This window comes from Populus alba, chromosome 5, assembly GCF_005239225.2.
Source record: "Populus alba chromosome 5, ASM523922v2, whole genome shotgun sequence".
In the NCBI taxonomy this organism is placed as follows: domain Eukaryota; kingdom Viridiplantae; phylum Streptophyta; class Magnoliopsida; order Malpighiales; family Salicaceae; genus Populus; species Populus alba.
The window spans coordinates 1,347,190-1,373,195 of NC_133288.1; the positions used below are offsets into that span (position 1 = coordinate 1,347,190).

The 26,006-nt window shown below is 34.7% G+C and overlaps 2 protein-coding genes across 2 annotated transcripts; both read left to right on the forward strand.

Annotated features, from left to right (window-relative positions):
• The first annotated feature begins 5,616 nt into the window (after positions 1-5,616).
• On the forward strand, positions 5,617-9,708 carry LOC140955586 (G-type lectin S-receptor-like serine/threonine-protein kinase At4g27290). The gene is made up of 8 exons (XM_073409196.1): positions 5,617-7,030; positions 7,274-7,393; positions 7,494-7,504; positions 7,874-8,152; positions 8,250-8,460; positions 8,546-8,783; positions 8,858-9,005; positions 9,116-9,708. Exons 1-8 carry the CDS (start codon positions 5,707-5,709, stop codon positions 9,422-9,424), a joined length of 2,640 nt encoding a protein of 879 aa, XP_073265297.1. The 5' UTR covers positions 5,617-5,706; the 3' UTR covers positions 9,425-9,708.
• Positions 9,709-12,360: 2,652 nt separating this feature from the next.
• On the forward strand, positions 12,361-20,208 carry LOC118047617 (G-type lectin S-receptor-like serine/threonine-protein kinase At4g27290). The gene is made up of 9 exons (XM_035056959.2): positions 12,361-13,713; positions 13,928-14,044; positions 16,491-16,699; positions 16,794-17,004; positions 17,090-17,327; positions 17,402-17,549; positions 17,660-18,579; positions 19,308-19,380; positions 19,967-20,208. Exons 1-7 carry the CDS (start codon positions 12,384-12,386, stop codon positions 17,966-17,968), a joined length of 2,562 nt encoding a protein of 853 aa, XP_034912850.2. The 5' UTR covers positions 12,361-12,383; the 3' UTR covers positions 17,969-18,579; positions 19,308-19,380; positions 19,967-20,208.
• Positions 20,209-26,006: the final 5,798 nt, after the last annotated feature.

The window sequence follows — 26,006 nt, forward strand, 5'->3', positions numbered from 1 at the left end:
AGGCTCATTGAAGGGGGGGAGATTATTACATTTCAATGAGGCCAGACGAGGACTGTAGTTCCGGAGTTTCAACACAAATCAAGATTGAAAAAAGGGAGTTTTCCGATCATTGACTCAAATCTATTGCTGACTGTAAAATGCAATCATAGAAGGCAGCAGTATATCCATTGCAAACCAAAGGATCCAACCAAGCATGGCCAGAAAGAGAAGGACAAGTAGATTTTGTTGACTGAAAGGAATGGCCCCCGTTATAATATTTTTTCAAGATGTTTTTTTAATAAAAAAATACATCAAAAATTTTAAAATATTAAATATTTTTAAAATGCAAAAATACACGTACTCTGAGGGGATCCCATCTAAATGCTAAAGTGGGCTCATCAATGGACAGTAATGGAGGAGGTTGATGACACTGACATCTTGACTGCATTTTGATTATCCCAGCAGCTCACCATGGGAATTTTCCCTTTTTATTTTCTGTGAGAAAGGTTGGGTTGACTTTTGAGTTCACAATCCATGGCTCCTCTAGAATTCCAAAAGCTGTAGTCATGTCAATTTCCCAGGACTCACAAGCTGAGACCAATTGAGTATTCCCTAATACTCAAAATGTCACCATAATTTTACTCAATATCTGCTGAGTATTTGAAGCTTAACTTCACACAAATTTAATGGATTTGTAAAATTATCAATAGATTATAAAAACAATACTTAAACTTCAAATTCTTCACCATGTCCTCCCAAAATTATAATTAGCTAATAAAATTGATTTTTTTTTAATTAAGAGCCTAATTCTTTTTTGGCTGCAAGAAACCTTTGATTTTAAGACAACTTAATGTCATTTGATCTAATGATGCCATAAATTACTTGTTCATGTCACTTGTCATTAACATTGTAGTTCACATATGAAGTTGTTAAATTAATTGCATTTTAGGTTTCCAATACCAAGATTAGGACATCACCATAAAAAACAAGTTAGAATGAAATTTAAACATCATTAATATAAATAATTATTGCATATATGCTTTGGTAAATTTAATACTAAAAAATTCATAAAACTCTTCGTTGTTTTTCCAAAACTAGTCATTTCAATAAGGCAAGTCTAAACATATTATTTTGATACAAACAGAAATCTGTATATGATGTGTGTTAAAATCAATGAGACATTTTCGGACGAGTACACCATGCCTGACCTTTTATTAAGTCTATAATTGTTTCATTTAATTAATTTTTTGAAAATAAAATTAATTAAATAAAAATAAAAAACAAATACTATAAAATTATGAGGGCAAGCCTAAGAATTTGACTTGAATATAATAATAGATTGTAAAAACATAAAACATTAACAACTAACAAATAAAAAAAATAAGTTTTTCTCCCTCATTTTCCCCTTCAATTTATTATTTACACTAAAAAAAATGATTAAGGTTAAAAAAAGAAAATAAAAATATATTATAGTTATAGCAATCCAAGAAATAACAAATTAGCTTCAAATTACTCCACTTAAGGAATTAATGATTGGTTCCCATAAACAGAAACACCTAGTCCCTATTCACACACAACACTTTCTCTCTTACTCCTCCCTATAAACTCTCTCATTTGCCCTGTTACTCTCTCATTTCTCTGTTCCCCTGTTTTCCTCCAAAGAGCCAATCTTTGCATATACACTACTCTTTGACCTTTAAAGGTTAGTGTATATGCAATCAAGAACTAACCAAAGAGAATATATGAAGTGGGGTTTTTGTAAAAGTCACCATGGTTGAAAAGCTTGATGGATTCGATTTGAAGGGTGATGGTGGTGGTAAGAATGATGACGGTATTGGTGATGATACATTAGATTGGATGCGTTTGCTATTTGGAGATATTGATGATGAAAATAATGAGATTGTTCTTGAAACAAACCAGATAATTAGAGAAACACCAAAAAAGGGCTATGAGCAGGTTTGAAGATGCTTTCTTTTCTTTCTGTTTTATCGCTTTTTATTCAAGAATCATGCTTTTTTCCATTTTCTTTGCTAGTCTTTTGGTTTTGAGATGAGTTTTAGTCTCTTCTTTTGACATTTCTTGGTGCTTTCTTTAATAGTTTCTTGGCATGTGTGATATTAGTTCACAAGATGTTTGAAGGCCTCCAACTTTGCTGCCTCATTTATCAAAATCGCTGAATGGCAGGTGATACCTTTTGAAAAAGAAATGACATGATTCGGACATCTGTTTCGTTAGCATTCGTGACATGCGTACACACGGGCATGAACATGACTAGTTTCAGTGTGGATGTCCGTCACATTCTTGGTTAAAAAGACTTGTGACATGAATTTTGCATCAGATTCTTCCCTGATAATATTTGATGGAATGTGTGCAGATAGCGTCTAAGAATGAAGGTGATTTGATGGCTAAATGTTATTTTATTAAAAAGAAGCTTGTGTGGGAATTCTTGCAAGGGCGTCTGAAATACAAGATTGAGATTCAATGGAGTGATATAAGTGAAATAAATGCTGTAATGGAGAAGAATCAGCCAGGAATTCTACAAATTGAGGTATTTTCTGTTTTTCTAGCGCTTCAATTTAAGTTTTTCAATTATGCATAGTCCCGTTATAATGAAGTTGAGTTTTCTGCAGCTAAACCGGCCTCCTACCTTCCATGAGGAAATTGATCCGCAGCCGCGGAAACAGGCCATTTGGAAGCTAGCAAAAGACTTCACTGGAAGGCAGGCTTCCATTTTCAGGTGAACATCAATGGTATCATCCACTTGGTCAATAGAAGTTGTATGATCTAACAGGAATCTGTACATTTTTTCATTACAAGGTCTAACGTTTTCTTCTGATGATTATTCTGTTCTCAGGATGCATTATCTTACGTTTCCTCATAATTAAATACCTTGACAAACACTATGAGAACCTTTTACTTAGCGAACCACGGTTCTTTAAGCTGAGCAAGCAGTCTTTCCCAACTCTGAAAAATCCCTTCTTCCATTCAATTTCGCGTGGCAATCCAGGTTCTGCGTTTGATTACAATCACAGAGGGCAGGATTTCAATCTCAGAATGCAGTTTAATTTTCCGAATTTTCTTTCACATGTAGGCCAGACTCAGCATATTCAACCTTATGGACATATCGGCAACTCTGTGCAACCTTATGGACATAATGACCAGGAGCAACCGTATGGACATAGAGGCATGTGTTTTTCACCTTCAGACAGCTGCAATGTCCTTGAGAATCAAATAAAATATTATACAGAGATTTATAAAGACATCCCATCCAAAAAAAACTTCCTTGATTGATTAGATAAATCAAGAAAATAATAATAGCTACCGCAACAAAGAGATGAATATGCAACAACAATCCAAGAACACATATCCAAACAGAAACTCAGTTCCCCCTCACACTCCATGTAATAAGCTATACCAAGTAAGAAATGCAGAACAATTAGCTTGTAAGGACCGTCATTATACATATAACTATACATCATCGGATGATGTTTCCCATAGTACCAGAAATAATATTGTATCCATAGAATAGAAATCCAGAAACTGGTTCATGAATACATTCAATGTCTATTGGAGGGAGATGATAAACATTGAAGTTGCGATCAGTAAAGTAGGATATTGTACAATCCTTCAAGATTTTTAATTTTTAAAAAACTTGATCAAAGTTAATTATAGTAGAATAAATTTAATTATATTTAAGATATTATTTCATTTGATATCAATTAATTCAATACGAGATGGCATGCCCGAGCGCTGCTGCGAGTTTATAAAATAAATATATTTAATAGTATTATAATTTTGAACCTGCGTTAGATAAGTAATAAAAACTAAAGGTATGATGACGCTAATATTTCATGACAAAAAAAAAAAGTTGTGTTAGTGATAAAAAACTTAGAGACTGAACAAAATGATGATTTGTAGCAATTCCACAGTGTTTTCGCCACATGATTTAACTTTTCTGTTAATAAAAAGCAAAAACAATTACAAAGCTAAATTATCTACCAACTTAATATTAAAAAAAAAAAAACCAATAAAGATAATTTTGAAAGGAAAAAAAACCATGAAGAAAAACGTTTTTAGCAATTGACAATGTTTTGTGAAGAAAACTACAATGCTTTCTCCAATAAAATCGACAAAGATAATTTTAGAAAAAATTATAAAAAAAAAATAGTGTTTTGTGAGGAAAGCTACATGTTTTCCCCACATGATTAAACTTTATTACAAAGTTAAATTCTAACCAGTTTAGTATTAAAAAAATAAAATCAACAAAGATAATTTTGAAAAACAAATTACAGAAAAAGAAAAAACAAAAGAAACAGGGAAAAAACCATGTGGGAAAAAACACTTTGGCAATTCATAGTAATTTGCAAGGAAAGTTATAATGTTTTTCTCACATATTGTAACTGTAATTTTTAATTAATTCAATATTAAAAAATAAAATAAAATAAAAAGATAATTTTAGAGAAAAAAAAACTATACAGAGAAACATTGTAGCAATCAACAATGTTTAAAAAAAATTACAAAACTAAATTCTAAATCAACTTAATATTAAAAAAATAAAATCAACAAAAATAATTTTAAAAAATAAAATAGAAAAATCATGTGGAAAAATACCGTAGTAATCCACAGTATTTTAAAGAAAAAAATTACAAAGCGAAATTTTTAACCAATTCAATATTAAAAAACATAAAATTGACAAAAATAATTAAAAAAAAGAGAGGAAAAGTTGTAAAAAAAGGAAAGTAATTTTGGAAAAAAAATAAATGAAAAAAAGGGAAAAGTTGGAAAAAAGAAAAAAAAAAAGAAACAAAAGAGTAAAAATAAAAGAGAGAAATACACCATAAATTATTGTTGTAATTCACATTGCATTAAATATAAGTGAATAGCAAATCACCCACACCTTTAGCTTATTACTTAATTAAATTTAGAAAGAGATTCTTGCTATCTTTTCAATTCTTAATTAACTCCTACAATTTTATTTTATTTTTTTGACTTTGAAAAAAATCTTTTGAGGCCACCCAGCAGTGAAGCGTGGGCACAAGACTGTATTTAAGCGGCCAACCACGTTCCCAACTGCAGTCGGCCAAAGATGGCGTAAAAAGTGACGTTTTTTGCGGCTAACCGCAGTTTGAAACGTGGTTGGCGTGTATGACGAAAAGTCAAGGAATGTTTCACGACGAGGGAGACTCTATTAGGCACCGTAAACGAGAAGAATCTCCGCCGCCCCTGGCTTAATGTTCTCCTTCAACGTAATAATTGGGATGGGCTTTCTCTCAAAACTCGACTCTACTTTTCTGTTCTCTAATAGGAGGAAAATGTTTCGAGACTTCAAGGCGTAAACATTTTTACAAGTCTATACTGTATATTTACATCATGTTGAAACATATATAGCAGCAGCCTACACTGTTTAATTTTCGGCTATAATATGTTATCAAGCTGGGAAAAAGTCACAAAACTATGGCCCAATAAAATAAATTTTTTGGTTTTTTTTTCATGACTTGAATTTAACATGATTTGTGAAAACAAATTAAGGGACACGGCATAACAGTAAAGTCCAAGTCAAGTCAAATCAATGTGGCTATTATATAGAAAGCTGATAGCAGCAATATGATCAAAGAAAGCATTCTCGTAGTTGCTGAATTCACCAGGGATATCTTGTTTTTCTTTCCCTCGTTCTCTGATCCATACTCAGTCACAGCTATACACCCTTAATTCCACAAATTAGAGAGGATGTGTGTTAAGACAAAGCCATGTTTCTGGCTCTTTGTGCTGTTGTTGCTATTCGTTTGCCATAGGACTTGCTTCTCTATTGGAGATGACACCCTTTTGGTTGGCCAATCTCTCTCTGCAAACCAAACACTAATATCTCAAAACGGCATTTTTGAACTCGGTTTCTTCAAGCCAGGCGCTTCTTTAAGCATTTACCTGGGAATATGGTATAAGAGCTTCGCAGATAAGATGATTGTTTGGGTGGCAAACAGGGAGAGCCCTTTAAACAACCCTGCTTCATCGAAGCTTGAATTGTCACCAGATGGCATTCTTGTCCTACAGACAAATTTCACCAAAACAGTTTGGTCAACAGCTCTTGCATCTTCAATGCCGAATAACAGTACAGCACAAGCAGCACTTCTTGATAATGGAAACTTTGTCATTAAAGATGGCTCAAACCCATCTGCTATTTACTGGCAGAGTTTTGACAATCCAACTGATACATTGCTACCTGGTGGAAAGCTTGGAATCAACAAGCACACTGGGAAAGTGCAGAGGCTTATTTCCTGGAAAACCCCAGAAGATCCTGCACCAGGTATGTTCTCGATTGCGATGGACGCGAATGGCAGTAGTCAGTTTTTTATAGAGTGGAACAGGTCACACATGTATTGGAGCAGTGGGGTTTGGAATGGACAAAGATTTTCCATGGTTCCTGAGATGAATCTGAGCTCTTATTTCAATTATAGTTATATATCGAATGAAAATGAAAGCTATTTCACCTATTCTGTGTACAATGCTGAAATGCTCTCAAGATACGTGATTGATGTTTCAGGACAAATCAAACACTCAAATTGGTTAGCAGGTGTTTGGAATTGGTCAGAATTCTGGTCCCAACCAAGTGACCAAGCTGGTGTTTATGGTTTATGCGGGGTTTTTGGAGTCTTTCATGGAAATTCATCGAGCTCTTGTGAATGCTTGAAAGGTTTTGAACCATTAGTACAAAATGATTGGTCAAGCGGTTGTGTTAGGAAATCTCCTTTGCAGTGTCAAAATAAGAAAAGTATTGGGAAAAAAGATGGGTTCCTGAAGATGTCGATTCTGACATTACCAGAAAATTCAAAAGCATATCAAAAAGTGAGTGTTGCAAGATGTAGATTGTATTGCGTGAAAAATTGTTATTGCGTGGCTTATGCCTATAATAACAGTGGGTGTTTTATATGGGAAGGAGATCTTATAAACTTAAAACAGTCAGAGATTGCTGCTAGGAGGGCTGGAGCAGAAATTTACATCAGACTTGCTGCATCTGAGCTTGAACCTCAGATTGGTAGTGGCAGTATCCGAACAGGTAAGGTAGAAAGGTTTTATATATATAGTTATAAATGATCCAATAGATGTTGAGCAATGATTTCTTACAAAATAACAGCATAGTCTTTCCAGATAAAATGGCGGAAGAAATGTTTCCTGTAGAGAAGTGTGGAAGACATAACCTAACTTCCCATATCTTTCTATCAAAATAAAAACATCTTAAGGCTTTAATAGTAAATTTCTTGGTTTATGATTTGGTTAATATTTGATCTATGTTTTCAAGGAGGCAATATCAAATGGAAAATACGGACAACCTTGGCTGTGGCTGTTCCAGGAACTCTGATTACCTTAGGCCTCTTCACATACTTCAGCTGTCTGCGCAAGGGAAAGCTCATACACAAAGGTACATCCTGTTCTTGCTTTAATTTCTGCTGTCTCCTGGTAGACTTAATTAACCCTCAATGACCAGAAAAAACCCTCCTTTGTAATTAATTATGTCTTAGGTATGCAGATGGTAAGGTTCATTTTGTTGGAGAAAGATTTTTTTTTTTTGGGAGGAGACAGAAACGTTTTGTTTTGTATAAAATATTTTACCGAAATAAATTTTTATTTTTTATTTATTTTTATATGTTTGTTTCTTGTAAAATATCTTACAAAAAGAGTGATCATATTAGTTCATTTATTAAAAATATTTTTCATCTCGTAAAATTTTATAAAATATTTTATGAAAAATAATACAATCACAATATCTTACAATAAATTTATCCATATAAAATGTTTAGAAGGTAAAATATTTTATGCCAAACAAATATAGAATACCTTTTAACCTTTTAACGTCCGAATTGTGGTTATGCTAACCTGAAGTTGGTACCTTTTTTGCTAGAATAGCTGGATATTGTTCAACAAAGTGAATGTGTTCAATCAATTTTATTTTTATATTTTTCTTGAAACAGCGAAGGAACGTACAAGCCACAACATATTGCGTTTTGATTTCAATGCCGATCCTAACTCAACTACCAATGAATCTAGCTCTGTTGACAATCGGAAGAAAAGATGGAGTAAAAATATAGAATTTCCATTATTCAGTTATGAGAGCATATCAGTTGCAACTGGACAGTTCTCAGACAAGCTTGGAGAGGGTGGATTCGGACCGGTTTATAAGGTAAGTTTACGTTCAAATGAGAAATGCTGATTATCCTAAGAAAAATGTTAAAATAGTTTGAATGAACTTTCAGAATGACTTTTGGTTCATTTAACAGGGAAAATTACCCACGGGACTGGAAATAGCAGTGAAGAGGCTCTCAGAAAGATCTGGGCAGGGGCTTGAGGAGTTCAGAAATGAGACAATTCTAATCGCCAAACTCCAGCACCGGAATCTTGTCAGACTATTAGGTTCCTGTATTGAACGGGATGAGAAAATGCTAATATATGAGTACATGCCAAATAAAAGCTTGGATTTCTTTCTCTTTGGTCAGCATTTTCTTGCATTAATTTTCATTAACTTTCTCAATGCTTCAAGAAATTTATATCAGATTTGTGCATTAACTATAAACAGATGCAAACAGAGGACAAATCCTAGATTGGGGTACACGGATTCGGATAATCGAAGGAATTGCTCAAGGCCTTCTCTATCTACATAGATACTCGCGGTTACGAATCATTCACAGGGATTTAAAACCTAGCAACATTCTATTAGACAGTGAGATGAATCCAAAAATATCCGATTTCGGGATGGCTCGAATTTTCGGAGGCAACGAAACTCAAGCACACACCAACAGGATCGTTGGAACATAGTAAGTTTCTTAAATTCTGTTTTCCAGGACATGCTACTCTTAACATGATCTGCGCTGACCTTTTCAAATGGTAGTGGCTATATGTCCCCTGAATATGCTATGGAGGGTCTCTTCTCAATAAAATCTGATGTGTTTAGCTTCGGGGTGCTGGTACTTGAGATTGTGAGCGGCAAGAAGAATACTAGTTTCTACCACAGCGACACCCTCCATCTTCTTGGACATGTGGGCAGCTTTCATACACCCTCTTTTCTTTTTATTCCTCCTTGAATTGTATTTGAATACTTTCCTAGTCTCCACACTAATGGTGCAGCATTTGCGTTGTTATACCATAGGCATGGAAGTTATGGAATTCTAATAAAGCTTTGGACTTGATGGATTCAATCCTGGGAGATCCTCCTTCAACTGCTACGCTGTTGAGATACATAAACATAGGGCTTCTTTGTGTCCAGGAAAGTCCTGCTGATCGGCCTACAATGTCTGATGTTATATCCATGATCGTAAACGAACACGTGGCTCTCCCAGAACCTAAGCAACCTGCTTTTGTTGCATGCAGAAACATGGCAGAACAAAGACCATTGATGAGCTCTTCTGGAGTACCTTCCGCGAATAATGTGACAATAACGGCGATAGATGGGAGATAGTTTTTTCATCAAGAGGTCTAAAGGACATGAAGCTACTTCAATATCAGAGCGAGGAAGCTATGAGTATGGAGCTTAGATCAAGCTTATTTGTATTAGTTCTCCGATTTGAATCGTACAATAGTTTGTTTCAGTTTTTCCTATATATTCTCGTTGTATTGAAACATGAACAACGTCAAACCAAGTGTTCATAAAACACATTTAATTCAGATCTTAAATATATTAAAAACTCATTTTCCTTTTAGTACAAATTCATCTTAGAATACCACATAATTAGCCCGTCAGATGTTGATAACTCAGACTGCTGCTTATATCTATCAAGATTCAGACTAGATGTCGTTGCCAAGGTTAGAAAAGTTCTCCAGCAACGGAGACTGCAGGAAATCCCTGTAACCAAGCTGGCATAAGAGATAAAACAGCAACAAGAATGTGATCGTCCCCTTCCACCTACAACTAAATGCTAGTACTTATTTTTATGGCAAAGAAAAGGCAATGTGGTCAGATTGTAAAGCTGTCCCTTTAGCTAAAGGCTTTGAAGCAGTTGAGTGGGCTAAATAGGCCCAACAGGCCAACACTGACACAACCAGTCCAATACCTTCCTTCCTTCCAAGCAGCTCGTCCCCTCGATTGCATAGAGGGCCTGGATAATAGGTTTTGCTGAAGATTGCCTGGTGTAGTTACATTTATTAAGGAACAAAATTAAGGAGTTGCAACTAGAAATTTGACAATACTAAGTCTGTCTGCTTGTTCTTGTCTTCCGTATACAGCGATAGCTAGATGGGAGATAATTTTTTCATCAAGAGGTCTAAAGGACATGAAGCTACTTCATAGAGATCTAAAGAATAAAGACTTTGGATTATTAATTTGTCAGTGGTCTTCTTAGATTTCAGAAATCATAAGAAATTATTTATTTTTTATTAAGGCACAGCCGAATTAATATCTAGTTTATCTTCAATTTTAAATAGACTATCGATTTGACTAAAATATAATAAATTTAATTTTCTATACTGGTGGTAATGAACTCACAAGATATTTGGATGTAAACAATTACAAATCATTAATTCCGTTGCTATTTTCTATTATTATGTTTCTTTTATGTTTCCTCTCATCTCATTTGCAATACATACATTTCATTTTCCTGTAAATAATCATTAACTTTTCAGGGTTTACTGAAGGCCAAAAGAAGAGTCAACAGTCCTCAGAGAAGACATCGTTTTATTATGCATAAAGGCACACTTCATCGTTTTATCAACTTTTTGGCATCTTTTTTTACTAACAAAACACACACAAATGCCCTTCTCTCTTCACCTCTAACCCCCCCGCTTCCTTCCCTCAGAACCCTTCTTTAGACTCGCCAAAATCCTGAGGGCGTCTTCAGAAATGGAGCTTTCGTGGTCATAAATATTGTCCCACCAGCTGGCATTGTCTTTTTAGGTCAATATCTTAAGGAGGAGATCTTAAGCTTATACAAGATTCCCTCTGTCTGTGAGTAGAACTTGATTTTCATTCAAATGAAAATCGCCCATTCATCAAAAGAGATGTTCTGTCTGATATTGGGGTTTTATACAATTGATTTTCTTATATGTTAACCTCAGATGGTTTTTGGATGCATTTATATTATATATTTGATAATGCAGAAGCTACAGTGGGATTTTGATGGATTCTCCGAACTGGCATCAGCTAAATTTGACAGTAAATTTGCTTTTCAAAAGAAAGAAAATAATAACTTGTAATGATAAAGAAAGTGTCGATTTTTTTCTTAGCATGACCAAGAAACATACGTGCCGTTTACGTACGCGCCGTTTTGCATTTTTCCTTCCTGCTGTATTTCAGATATATATTCCACGTAAAGTTTTATTCAAAAGTGAGTGTGTGATGGGTTGGTCCTGTTTTGAATACAATATGTATTCATCTTTGACTTTGAAATGGACTATAATTAATAATAGTCCTAAATCCTAATATGCACCCAAAGAATACAATGAAACTTTATTAATTATTAATAGACATTTGAATTAGTCTACTATTACTGTGGTAATTGTTTAGTGAAAAAATCCTCTTTAAAAAAAAAAGAGTAATAAATTAAAATAGACAATGATAAAAATAAAATTAATAATTATTTTTTACTCGAAAATATATTAATATAATATTTTTTATTTTAAAAAAATTATTTTGGATACCAGAACATCAAAATAATTAAAAAAAAATAGCTTCAAGCAAAAAAAACTTAATTTTTAAAAATATTATTTTAGCCTTTAAAATAAACATGCACCTTATTATTAAACACCCCCTTTCTCTTTTTCTACTCTTTCTCGATACAATTTTTAAAATAAAATAAAAACACTCTAAAGCACCAATGATTTATTTTATCAAAAAATAAAAAATAAAACTAAGAGCATGTAGTACACATATGAAACTGAATCTAGAACATGAATTTCAATTAATATAAGTAAAAACAATAAACAAAAATATATTGTATAGAAATTTCCATTTTAAGTTCTAAATTTCAAAAAAAAAAATATCTTTCTTCAATGCCTTATATTATTGATATTTTTACTGTAATTCGACAATTCAACCTACATTTCAGCATTACATGACTCAAAAAACTAATGGCATAGCTGATGAATTCAAGTCCAAGTCAGTGTGGGAAATTATTGGTCAGAGCTGACAGCTACAATATAACAAGAGATCTAGAGCATTATCAAATAAATTTTTTGGTTTTTTTTTCATGACTTGAATTTAACATGATTTCTGAAAACAAATTAAGGGACACGGCATAACAGTAAAGTCCAAGTCAAGTCAAATCAATGTGGCTGTTATATAGAAAGCTGATAGCAGCAATATGATCAAAGAAAGCATTCTCGTAGTTGCTGAATTCACCAGGGATATCTTGTTTTTCTTTCCCTCGTTCTCTGATCCATACTCAGTCACAGCTATACACCCTTAATTCCACAAATTAGAGAGGATGTGTGTTAAGACAAAGCCATGTTTCTGGCTCTTTGTGCTGTTGTTGCTATTCGTTTACGATAGGACTTGCTTCTCTATTGGAGATGACACCCTTTTGGTTGGCCAATCTCTCTCTGCGAGCCAGAAACTAATATCTCAAAACGGCACTTTTGAACTCGGTTTCTTCAAGCCAGGCACTTCAGTAAACATTTACCTGGGAATATGGTATAAGAACTTTGAAGATAAGGCGACTGTTTGGGTAGCAAACAGGGAGAGCTCTTCAAACGACCCAGCTTCATCGAAGCTTGAATTGTCAGCTGATGGCAATCTTGTCTTGCTGACGAATTTCACCAAAACAATTTGGTCAACAGCTCTTGCATCTTCAATGTCGAATACTAGTACAGCAGAAGCAGTACTTCTTGATGATGGAAACTTTGTCGTAAGAGATGGCTCAAATCCACCTACCATATATTGGCAGAGTTTCGATTATCCAACTGACACATGGCTACCTGGTGGAAAGCTTGGAATCAACAAGCACACTGGGCAAGTGCAGCGGCTTATTTCATGGAAAAACTCAGATGATCCTGCACCAGGTATGTTCTCGATTGGGATGGACCCAAATGGAAGCAGTCAGCTTTTCATAGAGTGGAACAGGTCACACAGGTATTGGAGCAGTGGTGATTGGAATGGAGAAATATTTGCCTTGGTGCCTGAGATGAGATTGAACAATATTTTAAAGTTTAGTCATGTATCAAATGAAAATGAAAGCTATTTCACCTATTCTTTGTACAATACCTCAACTCTTTCAAGAACCGTGATTGATGTTTCAGGACAGATCAAACAACTCACTTCGTTGGAAGGTGTTTGGAATTGGACTATGTTTTGGTCCCAACCAAGAGACCAAGCTGAAGTTTATGGTTTATGCGGGGTTTTTGGAGTCTTTCAAGGAAATTCTTCGAGCTCTTGTGAATGCCTGAAAGGTTTTAAACCATTAGTGCAAAATGATTGGTCAAGTGGTTGTGTTAGGAAATCTCCTTTGCAGTGTCAAAATAAGAGAAGTGCTGGAAAGGAAGATGGATTCCTAAAGATTTCGAATCTGACATTACCTGCAAATTCAAAAACATATCAGAAAGTGAGTGCTGAAAGATGTAGATTGGATTGCTTGGAAATTTGTTCTTGCGTGGCTTATGCTTATAACAAGAACAGTGGGTGTTCTTTATGGGAAGGAGATCTTATAAACTTACAACAACATCCAGGGGTTGCTGATGGCCGGGCTGGAGCAGAAATTTACATCAGACTTGCTGCTTCTGAGCCTGAACTACAGATTGGTAATGGCAGTACCCGAACAGGTATGGCTTTGTACATATAGACAGTATGATCCAATAAATGACGAGAAACTATTTTTGACAATCACGGTCTTGTATTTTCACATAAAAACGCGGACGCGGTGTTCCCTGACATAACCTATCTTTCCATTTTTTCTACAATAAAAAAACTTTTTAATCCAGTGTACGGGTGTTGGTTTATGATTTTGTAATATTTGATCTCTATATTTACAAGTAGGTAATATCAAAAGGACAATACGGACAACCTTGGCTGTGGCTATTCCAACTACTCTGATTACCTTCGGCCTCTTCATGTACTTCAGATGTCTGCGCAAAGGAAAGCTCATGCACAGAGGTACATCCTGGTTCTTTCTTTAATTTCCGTTGTCTGCTGGTAGACTTAATTTAATTAAATCTTGAAGTTACTGGTTATCGTATCGATATGGTAACTTTTAAAAATCTAATTTGCAGAAAAGAACATGTTTTTGACATTTTACTTTTTAGATAAAATAAAGAACTTTAAAAAATCACCATAATTACTAAAAATTCTAATTTATCAATTAAAGATTTTTTTATATGAAACTAATTACATAAAAAATATATATATTATCACTTATTTAACATTAAATTACTAAGAGTTTGTTATATTATATTACCGATGATGTGCTTGTATTATTTTTTATTCTAGCATTAGTAAATATTCAAATACTAATATTTTTAATTTTGGTGTTGATAAATATTACGTGGTAAAAAAAATATAGTATTCTTGACTCTGCATAATTAAATATACCAGTAAAATTTAAATTAAAAACAAGAAATATTTTTTTATATATATTATTTTTGTAAAAAGAAAAAAGATATGTATTCAAATACTAGATTCGCATTTCGCAGTAAAAATCTATAAATTAAATATACAATGAAATTTTCAGGAAAACATTACTCGAGGACCTGCAAATAAATTCAAAAGGATCCATAAATTTTTTTAAAATTTTCTGATATAAAAGAGAAGTTGTTTAATAAAATATCAAAACAAATTAATAAAATAAAAAAGATTGGTATAAGAAAGCGTTTTAAAAAACACATCCTCGGCTCAAAACAAATTGGACCACGCAGCCAGGCCTCAGATTTGTTTTTTTCTTTTTTTGGAAGCTGCTGGCCAAGCCTGATAACTGGCAGTCCGGCCCAGATGGTCACTGGAACAAGCCAGTTTGGTAATTATTTCTAAAGGGAGGGAAACGAAAGGAGCTTATCTGGAGGTGGTGTTTTGGTTGCTGGAGTTCTGGAAGAAGATCAGTGCTCCTCTGTTCCTTAGCCTTCTCTTCCTGTGCCTCACTCTTTTTTTGTTTCCTTCCTTTTCTGCTTCTTCCCGGCTCTCTGTGTTTTTTATCTGTCTCCTGCTCTTCGTCTCGTCTCTGTGTTATTCGTTCTTCTCTTTTTGTTCTGTCTGTGTTTACTTTGTCTCCTGTGTTTGCTTGTTCTTCTGGTTTCCTCTCTGTTTTCTTTTGTGTTTTGCGTCCCTGTTTCCGTGCTGGTTCGCCCTGTTTGTTCCTCCATGTCTGTGTCTCTGGTTCTCTCTCTCTCTCTCTCTCTATCCTGTGCTTCTCTGGTTTTTCTCTCCGTTCGTTTTTTTCTTGTTCGTGTCGTTTTCCCTCCCTCCTCGTCATGCCCTTTCTCAGGCTTTTATAAAGCCAGAGAATGCCATGCGTTCTTGCCTTTGTAACTGCTTCCGTTGATTTGCTGCCGTTTCTCCTTCCAGTTGTTCCGGATGGGAATGCCCATTTTCATTTTGGTCACTCAATATGAAACTATGTAACCAAGCCACTGGGTAAATTGTAATTGGACCCTATATTTTAGAGCCTCTCACAGAAAAGTTCTTGATTTCTAACTTTTTCATTTCAGTCTTTAATTGACTCTTCAACTTTTAATGTTTTTAAAATTACCCCTGCAAAAATTAATTAACCTCCCTATAGTACCCCTCATCTTTTCTCTTTAGTTTTTAAACTTTCATTTCTTGCAATTATGACCCAAATCAGCCCCAAACTTTAGTATTTGTTCAATTAACCCCTGATTTAATTAAACTAGTTTCAAGTTGAATTAAGTCCCCGAACTTATTAATTATTTAATTAAGCTTTTGATTTGATTAATGAATTAATTCAAAGTTTAATTAAGTTCTCAAACTTCTATAAATTATATTGTCTTTACCTAAATTTTGATTTATTCTTCATTCATTTCATTTTTTCTATTTCATTCATTTTGTCATTTTCTTCATTTCATTTATTTTTTCATTTTTTATCATCATTTATTTTATTATTTTTTAAAAAAATAATAAAAGAATAAAAAATTAGGTTATGACACTGTAATGAAAAGTAAGAAAAAGCTCTCCTCCTCTGTAATTATGTGTTGGGTATGAAGATGATAAGGTTAATTTTGTTGGAGTTAAGACATGTTTTTGAATTGAAGACTGGCTAAAATATTTAACTGAAATCTGATTTTCGTGTGTTTGTCTCCTGTAAACCAACACATCTCCGAAAAACTTCTCATATAAAATGTTCAAAACGTAAAAGGTTGTCTGTGGGTAAAATATCTAACCCCAAACAAACACCAAAGTTTCTTTTTTCATGACAAAAATTGACAATTGGAATCCCTTTTAATGTCGGAAATTGTGGTTATTATAACCTGAAGTGGTTACATTTGTGGTTGATATAATCAGAATTGCTACATTTTTGGTTGATATAATCAGAATTGCTGGATATTTTAACAAAGTGACTGTGTTCAGTAATTTTTAATTTTTTCTTGAACAGGGAAGGAATATACAGGTCACGATTTATTGCTCTTTGATTTCGATACCGATCCTAGCTCAACTAACAAAGAATCTAGCTCTGTTGACAATCGGAAGAATAGATGGAGTAAGAATATGGAATTGCCATTGTTCAGTTATGAGAGCGTATCAGTTGCAACTGGACAATTCTCAGACAAGCTTGGAGAGGGAGGATTTGGACCTGTTTATAAGGTAAGATACGTTCAAATGATTATTCTAACCTTTTCAGAAAAAAATTAAAATAGTTTGAATGAACTTTCAGAATTACTTTTGGTTCATTTAATAGGGAAAATTATCCAAGGGACTGGAAATAGCAGTGAAGAGGCTTTCAGAAAGATCTGGGCAGGGGCTTGAGGAGTTCAGAAATGAGACAATTCTAATCGCCAAACTCCAGCACCGGAATCTTGTCAGGCTATTAGGTTCCTGTATTGAACGGGATGAGAAAATGCTAATCTATGAGTACATGCCAAATAAAAGCTTGGATTTCTTTCTCTTTGGTCAGCATTTTCTTGCATTAACTTTCACTCACTTTCCACATGCTTCAAGAAATTTATATCAGATTTGTGTATAAACTATAAACAGATGCAAACAGAGGACAAATCCTAGATTGGGGTACACGGATTCGGATAATCGAAGGAATTGCTCAAGGCCTTCTGTATCTACATAGATATTCACGGTTACGAATCATTCACAGGGATTTAAAGCCTAGCAACATTCTATTAGACAGTGAAATGAATCCAAAAATATCTGATTTCGGGATGGCTCGAATTTTCGGAGGCAACGAAACTCAAGCAAACACCAACAGGATCGTAGGGACATAGTAAGTTTCTTGAATTCCACTTTCCAGTACCAGCTACTCTTAACATGATCTGCACTGACCTTTCCAATTTTTAGTGGCTATATGTCCCCTGAATATGCTATTCAGGGCCTCTTCTCGATAAAATCTGATGTGTTTAGCTTCGGCGTGCTGGTGCTTGAGATTGTAAGCGGCAGGAAGAATACTAGTTTCTACCACAGCGACTCCCTCAATCTTCTTGGACATGTGGGGAGCTTTCATATACGCTCATTTCTTTTTCTTCCATTTTGATTTGTATTTGACTACTTTCCTAGTGTCCACACTAATGATGCATCATTTGCGTTGTTATACCATAGGCATGGAAGTTATGGAATTCTAATAAAGCTTCGGACTTGATGGATCCAAGCCTGGGAGATCCTCCTTCAACTGCTACGCTGTTGAGATACATAAACATAGGGCTTCTTTGTGTCCAAGAAAGTCCTGATGATCGGCCTACAATGTCTGATGTTATATCCATGATCGTAAACGAACACGTGGCTCTCCCAGAACCTAAGCAACCTGCTTTTGTTGCAGGCAGAAACATGGCAGAACAAAGACCATTGATGAGATCTTCTGGGGTACCTTCCGTGAATAATATGACAATAACGGCGATAGATGGGAGATAGTTTTTTCATCAAGAGGTCTAGAGGACATGAAGCTACTTCATCAGAGGAAGCTATGAGTATGGAACGTAGATCAAGCTTATTTGTAGAAGTTCTCCGATTTGAATCGTCCAATTTTTTGTTTCAGTTTTTCCTATTATTTTCATTGTATTGAAACATGAACAACATCAAATCAAGTGTTCATAGAACACATTTAATTCAAATCTTAAATTTATTAAAAACTCATCTTCCTTTCATTACAAATTCATCATATAATACCACATAATTAGCCCGTCAGATGTTGATAACTCGACTGCTGCCTGTGCTCCAAACAAACTCTTCAAGACACCAATTACTTATATCTATCAGAATTCAGACTAGATGTGTGATGTTTAGTATTAAAAAGATTGGAAAATACAATAAAGCCATTGGAGGCTAAATAGTAAGTATAATGATTGAAGGGTAGTGTAGTAATTGACCAATAGTTGATAAATATAAATAGAAAAAAAAAAAAAAAAAGGGATCTGATTTTGAGAGAAAGAGAGCTACGGGAGACAAAGGGAAAGAGGAAGAAGAAGAAAAGAAAGGAGAGAGGGAAGGGAAGGAGAAGAGAAGTAGAGGAAATAAGTAAAAAGGTAAGATTTATGGTTTGAAGTGTGTAATATGTTAAATTTCGGTTTTGATTAATTTTAGAGTTTTGAAGTTTGTATTTTGAGTTAATTGATGAATTAATTTGAAGGTTAGGAGTTGATTATTGTGGGTATTTGATTAATTAGTTGATTTTGAGAGATTGAATTGAAGGATAATGATTTTGAGTTATGATTTTGTTTAAATGGTGAAATTGTGTTAGAAATCAGGGGATAACAGTAGGTGATTTGTTGAAATTCTGGGTTTGAGGTTGAAGATGACGAAAATTCAGTTTGTCCCTCAAATTGTGAAAATTACAGTTTAGTCCCCGAACTTTGGAAATTTTACAGATTGGTCCCTGGGACATAAATTGAGGTTCTGAACAGAACTGAGGATGATTTAAAGGCAAAATTCCAGTATAATTAATATTTTCAGTTTGGTCCTCCAATTTGACAAATTACGATTTGACCCCTAATATTTGGATAAAATCACATTTTGGACCTTGGGGCATAATTCAAGATTCTGGACAAAGATAAGGACGAATTATGGATAAATTTCAGTATGGATATATAGTTACAATTCGGTCCTCAAATTTTGGTAAAATTACGTTTTGGTCCCTATTTTGGAAAATTGTCGTTTTAGTCCCTAAACCTAGGAGATTAAGCCCGGTTTTATTTTATGCATTGGGATCTTTTGTTTGATTTGTTTTTGAGTATATTTCATAAATTTATTGTAGGTTCTCCTAACGATCCTTAATAGGATTTTCAGGTCTTTTGTCCGACATTCCTTTTAGTTCAGTATTTTTCCGGGTGAGTGGAATAATCTTTAATATGCATATAATATAAATAAATATGTATGTTGATTATACAATGAGTACAACTAGTAAATTTTTTGAATATTTATATATGTTGCTTTATTTTCTGAGTACTCATTTATTCTTGAATTTGCACTCGCAATCTGATAAAGTAAATTCTATTTGATATGATATACGTATCTGATCAAGTAAAGTCTATTTGATATGATATACGTTTCTTTGATGATTCTGTGAATATCTATTATGCCTTGATATGAGACTTGTCAGTAACTCCATGCTAACGGAGAGTAGTTAGCCTGTGTGCACATAGTATTCTGTATACCTAGCTGATGAGAGAGGCATCAGCCTGTGGCGACTGATCCTCCCACAGTGATCACCGACGGGTGTCATCTAGTCACCTACGGGTGTCATCTGATCTCTGACATGTATTCCACTACTTTATTAAACTATGTTTAGTATGTATATGTATATGTATATCAAGATAAATCATCTTGCAAATTATTAATATCTGAAATGTATATTAAATGTTATTCCCTCACTGAGTTGGTTGAACTCACCTCTCATTTTTAATATTATTTCAGGTTCTTAGTTTCTAGGACTTTGTTGAGTGTTTCCGTTTCTTCAGTTATGGTCGGTATGCCTTGCTTGTTCGCGAGGCTTTCCTTTCAGTTTTGATTTGATGTCTTAGACGCTCCACTGTTACCTTGGTTTAATTAAATTTGGATTTTGACAATGTAATGAGTATTATGAATTATTATTTTTGTTTTAATAACTATCTTTCGGTTTCATCAGTATTTGAATAATATAATATTTCTGAATATTATGAGCTGTTGCGTATTTTTAGACAAATTGTTCTTTTGATATGTCCATTCTGAGGCTTAGCGTAGGTGAGGTGTCCTTTCAACACCGCTCCTACGTTGTCGGTCACGGATCCGGGATTCGGGTCGTGACAAGATGTTGTTGCCAAGGTTAGAAAAGCTAACCTGCAATGGAGACTGCAGGAAACCCCCGTAACCAAGCTGGCATAAGAGATTAAAGCAGCAACAAGAATAGAATGGGAAGAAAAGAAAGCGATCGTCCCCTTCTACCTGCAACTAAATGCTAGTACATGTTTTTAATTCAAAGAAAAGGCAATGCGGTCAAATTATAAAGCTGTCCCTTTAGCTGAAGGCTTGAAGCGGTTGAAGCGGTTGAGTAGGCCAAACAGGCCCAACAGGCCAACACTGACACAGCCAGTCCAATACCTTCCTTCCTTCCTTCCTTCCTTCCTTCCAAGCAGCTCGTCACCCTGATTGCATAGAGGGCCTGAATAACAGGTTTTGCTGGAGAAGGAGTGCTGTCATTTTGAAGATTGCCTGGTGCAGTTACATTTATTGAGGAACAAAATTAAGGAGTTGCCACTAGATATTTGACAGTACTAAGTCTGTTTGCTTGTTTTTGTCTTTACTTATACAAGATTCTCTGTTTGGAAGTAGGATTTTCCTGTCAAGTTGTTCTTCGATAAATGAAAGAAAAATACTGTGTCTCTGATGGGGTTTTTATAGAATTGAAATGACCATTACTATTTTCTTATATGTTAATCTTAGATGGTTTTTGGATGCTTTATTAGATGTTTGATAATGCAAGAGCTAGAACGGGTTCTGATGGATTCCCAGTACTGGTATTAAGCTAAATTTGACAGTAAATTTCTTTTCTAACGAAAGAAAATTGTAAACTTTTTTTCAATTGCACTTTGAAATTCTTGCACATACGACAGCCTACACGTATCCTTTCACAATGACCCATTTTCTTTTTATTTTATGTTTTAATAAATGATTTCTTTTTTTCAATTATATATTTTCACACGTTGTTTGTGATATTTTGTGTTGATATTTTATTTTTTTTGTTTTGAAATACTTGAAAATTAAGGCGTTTGCTTGAATTTCAGAATTAAATTACAGACTGATTTAATGAAACAGTATTTAAATTTATAGTATTAAAAAAATAAAAGAAAAGGACCAAAAAAAAAAAACAAAGGGGCTTTTCTCAAAAAAGAAGAAGAAGAAGAAGAAGAAACATGCTACTAATAAAAAAATATTTTAGTAAAAAAGTAAACGAATAAGAAAAGAATAATTTATCCAATAAAATATTTTCTATTACTGAACACTCCCTTATTTTCTCCTCTTCAATTGTTTTCAAAAATAAATAAATTATAACACCCTGGAGCACCAATGATCATTATTGTATTTCAAAAAAAAAAAGAACATACAATACACTAATTAAATTATACTATATAGAATTTCTCATTTATAAGTTTCTGCCTTTGAAAAATCTAAATTTCTCTTTCTTTCATGCATTATATTATTGATTATGTGACTCAAAAAATACAATGCCAAAGCCTTAAATTGGAGGGGATAGTGCGAACGTGAAGTCCAAGTCAACGTCGAAAATTATAGGGAAAGCTGATAGCAACAATATGTTAGAGACAGTATTCTTATAGTTGCTAAATTCAAAGGGGATTTTTTGTTCAAACACCATTAATCCCACGAATTAAAGAGGAGGCGCGACGTGACAAAGCCAGGTTTCTTGCCTTTTGTGCTATTGTTGCTATTCGTTTCTCACAAGACTTGCTTTTCCATTGGAGCTGATATCCTTTTGAGTGGCCAGTCTCTCTCTGGAAGACAGACATTAATATATGAAAACGACATTTTTGAACTGGGTTAACAAAAACGCGTAGAAAAAAACACTACAGACGACGCAAAGACTTGAAGAATATATTTTTTAGTTTTTTGTTATATTTTGGGTTTTTTGAAATTTTTTCCAAAATAAAATAAAAAATTGGTAGCAACAGTTACGAATCATTTACAGGGATTTAAAACCTAGCAATATTCTATTACACAGTGAAATGAATCCAAAAATATCCGATTCTGGATGGCTCGAATTTTTTGGAGGCAATGAAACTCAAGCAAACACCAAGTCTGTTTGCTTGTTCTTGTCTTTCCTTATACAGCGATAGCTAGATGGGAGATAATTTTTTCATCAAGAGGTCTAAAGGACATGAAGCTACTTCATAGAGATCTAAAGAATAAAGACTTTGGATTATTAATTTGTCAGTGGTCTTCTTAGATTTCAGACATCAGAAGAAATTATTTAGTTTTTAGTAAGGCACAGCCGAATTAAGATCTAGTTTGTCTTCGATTTTAAATAGATTATCGATTTGATTAAAATATAATAAATCGAATTTCAGATATACTGGTGGTAATGAACTCACACGATATTTGGATGTAAACAATTACAAATCATTAATTCCGTTGCTATTTTCTATTATTATGTTTCTTTTATGTTTCCTCTCATCTCATTTGCAATACATACATTTCATTTTCCTGTAAATAATCATTAACTTTTCAGGGTTTACTGAAGGCCAAAAGAAGTGTCAACAGTCCTCAGAAGACATCGTTTTATTATGCATCGTTTTATTAACTTTTTGGCATCTTTTTTTACTAACAAAACACACACAAATGCCCTTCTTTAGACTCACCAAAATCCTGAGGGCATCTTCAGAAATAGAGCTTTCGTGGTCATAAATATTGTCCCCCCAGCTGACATTGTCTTTTTAAGTCAATATCTTAAGGAGGAGATCTTAAGCTTATACAAGATTCTCTCTGTCTATGAGTAGAACTTAATTAATTTCCTGTTAAGTCGTTCTTTGATAAATGAAAATCGCTCATTCATCAGAAGAGAAGTTCTGTCTGATGGGGTTTTATACAATTGATTTTCTTATATGTTAACCTCAGATGGTTTTTGGATGCATTTATATTATATATTTGATAATGCAGAAGCTACAATGGGATTTTGATGGATTCTCCGAACTGGCATCAGCTAAATTTGACAGTAAATTTGCTTTTCAAAAAATTATCTTTCTTCAATGCCTTATATTATTGATATTTTTACTGTAATTTGACAATTCAACCCACATTTCAGCATTACATGACTCAAAAAACAAATGGCATAGCTGATGAATTCAAGTCCAAGTCAGTGTGGGAAATTATTGGTCAGAGCTGACAGCTACAATATAACAAGAGATCTAGAGCATTATCATATAGTTGATGAATTCACAAGGGATTTCTTGTTTTTTTTCCCTTCCTCGTTCTCTGATTCGTGCTCAGTCACAGCTCTTACCCTTAATCGATCCCACGAATTAGAGAGGATGTGTGTTCAGACAAAGCCACGTTTTTTGCTCTTTGTGCTGTTGTTGCTATTCGTTTCCCATAGGACTTGCTTCTCCATTGTAGGTGATACCCTTTTGGTTGGCCAATCTCTCTCTGCGAGCCAGACACTAATATCTCAAAACGGCACTTTTGAACTCGGTTTCTTCAAGCGAGGCACTTCTGTAAACATTTACCTGGGAATATGGTATAAGAACTTCGCAGATAAGATATATGTTTGGGTAGCAAACAGGGAGAGCCCTTCAAACGACCCAGCTTCATCGAAGCTTGAATTGTCAGCAGATGGCAATCTTGTCTTGCTGACGAATGTCACCAAAACAATTTGGTCAACAGCTCCTGCATCTTCAATGTCGAATACTAGTACAGCAGAAGCAGTACTTCTTGATGACGGAAACTTTGTCGTAAGAGATGGCTCAAATCCACCTACCATATATTGGCAGAGTTTCGATTATCCAACTGACACATGGCTACCTGGTGGAAAGCTTGGGATCAACAAGCACACTGGGCAAGTGCAGCGGCTTATTTCCTGGAAAAACTCAGAAGATCCTGCACCAGGTATGTTCTCGTTTGGGATCGACCCAAACGGAAGCAGTCAGTTATTCATAGAGTGGAACAGGTCACACAGGTATTGGAGCAGTGGTGTTTGTTGTGTGTGGTCCCGCACCATGTGATGGTGGGACCACCACATTAATTGGCAAGAGACTTGGCCAGCTCTCTTTAATTTAAAAACACAATGTTCACTGTAGATGGCAGAAGAAGTAGCAAAATTAAACAAGAGAGAAGAGAAAACCGAGAGAAAAAGAGAAGAAGAGGCAGCAGAACAGCCCGTGCTCTTCCTTCGATTCCCATCTCGTTCATCGTTGGATCGGGCTGAAATTTTGACAGCAGCTTCTAGACGTGTTGCTCTTCATTCTGGACGGTTGGATCGAAGATTGGTGGCGTGGAAGCTGGCCGTTTTGACAGAAAACGGGGCTGTCAGTATTGTGAGTTTTTCTCCAATAATTCTCTTATAATCTTGTTGTAATCCGAGAATAAGTTATTCTTGATGATGTATGTGTTGAATCCCTTAGTTGAATCTAAGGAAGAACAGCTGTGAACCCATTATTGTTGATAGTGGAAGTTTTTAGGTGGACTACGGTCCCGTGGTTTTTCCCGCATCGGGTTTTCCACGTAAAAATCTTGGTGTTGATTTGTGTGATTTTTTGCATTATATTTGATCATTGTTTGATTCTGTTTTTACTGCACAAAGAGGGAAATAATTGGGACTTGTGAATTGTATTCCACTAAATTGGTGTTCGGTTGTTCCTAGTTTTCCCAACAAAGTGGTATCAGAGCACTGGTTGTGTAGATTGAATTTCTTGTGCAGTTAAAATGGAGAAGGAAGATTCGGGCATGATAAAGCTCACTTCCTCAAATTATTTCCTATGGAAAACAATGATGGAGGATCACTTATATTGCAATGATTTGGCTTTGCCGATTGAATGTAAAGAAATAAAGCCTGATGAAATGGATGATGCAAAATGGAATGGGCTTAATAGAAAGGCTACCGCTAATGTTAGAAAATGGGTATCTTCTAAGTCTATTAATCATATTTCTCAAGAACATGACTGCTATACAGTTTGGAAGATGTTGGAAGAAACCTTTGCCAAGGAGAGTGCACAAAACAAGGTTTTTGTAATTAGAGACCTTGTGAATTTGAAGTATAGAGATGGTGAAGATGCTTCGGTGCATATAAATATATTCCAAGGATTCTTGAATCAGCTGTCATTAATGAATCTTGAGTTAGCCGATGAAATGCAAGCATTAATCCTATTGAGTTCATTGCCGGATAGTTGGGAGACTTTGGTGGTGTCACTTAGCAATTCTACTCCGAATGGAAAGCTCACTTTAAAAACAGTGAAGGATTGTATCCTCAACGAAGAGAAGAGGAGGAAAGGGACAAGCACTTCCGAGTCTTATGCACTTGTTATAGAAAGTCGGGGGAGAAGTCCAAGCAGGTTCTCTCACAGCAAGCAAGATAGAGAATCCAGCAATAGAAAAGGCAAATGGAAGCCAAGAGGAAGATCTCAGTCAAGGAAGGGTTTTAAGTGTTATTATTGTGACAAGCCTGGGCATATGCAAAAGGATTGCAGAAAGTACAAAAGAGATCAAAAGGGTAAAAATGAAGACAAGAATGAAGAGAATGGTACAGCTGCAGTTGTATTTGATGGTGATGTTGCCATTGTTTGTGATGATGGTTGTGTTAATCTTGTATGTCAGGATACCACATGGATTGCAGATTCAGCAGCTTCTTACCATGTTACACCCCGACGTGATTTTTACACATCCTACATTGCTGGTGACTTTGGTCAAGTTAGGATGGGAAATCAAGGGATGGCTAGTGTTGTGGGCATTGGAGACATTTGGTTGGAAACCA

Coding starts and splice junctions, on each gene's coding strand:
- LOC118047617 (XM_035056959.2), top strand. CDS start 12,384: ATGTGTGTTAAGACAAAGCCATGTTTCTGGCTCTTTGTGCTGTTGTTG. Junction 17,328..17,401: donor AACAGGATCGTAGGGACATA/GTAAGTTTCTTG, acceptor TCCAATTTTTAG/TGGCTATATGTCCCCTGAAT. Junction 17,550..17,659: donor CCCTCAATCTTCTTGGACAT/GTGGGGAGCTTT, acceptor GTTATACCATAG/GCATGGAAGTTATGGAATTC.
- LOC140955586 (XM_073409196.1), top strand. CDS start 5,707: ATGTGTGTTAAGACAAAGCCATGTTTCTGGCTCTTTGTGCTGTTGTTG. Junction 7,031..7,273: donor TAGTGGCAGTATCCGAACAG/GTAAGGTAGAAA, acceptor TATGTTTTCAAG/GAGGCAATATCAAATGGAAA. Junction 9,006..9,115: donor CCCTCCATCTTCTTGGACAT/GTGGGCAGCTTT, acceptor GTTATACCATAG/GCATGGAAGTTATGGAATTC.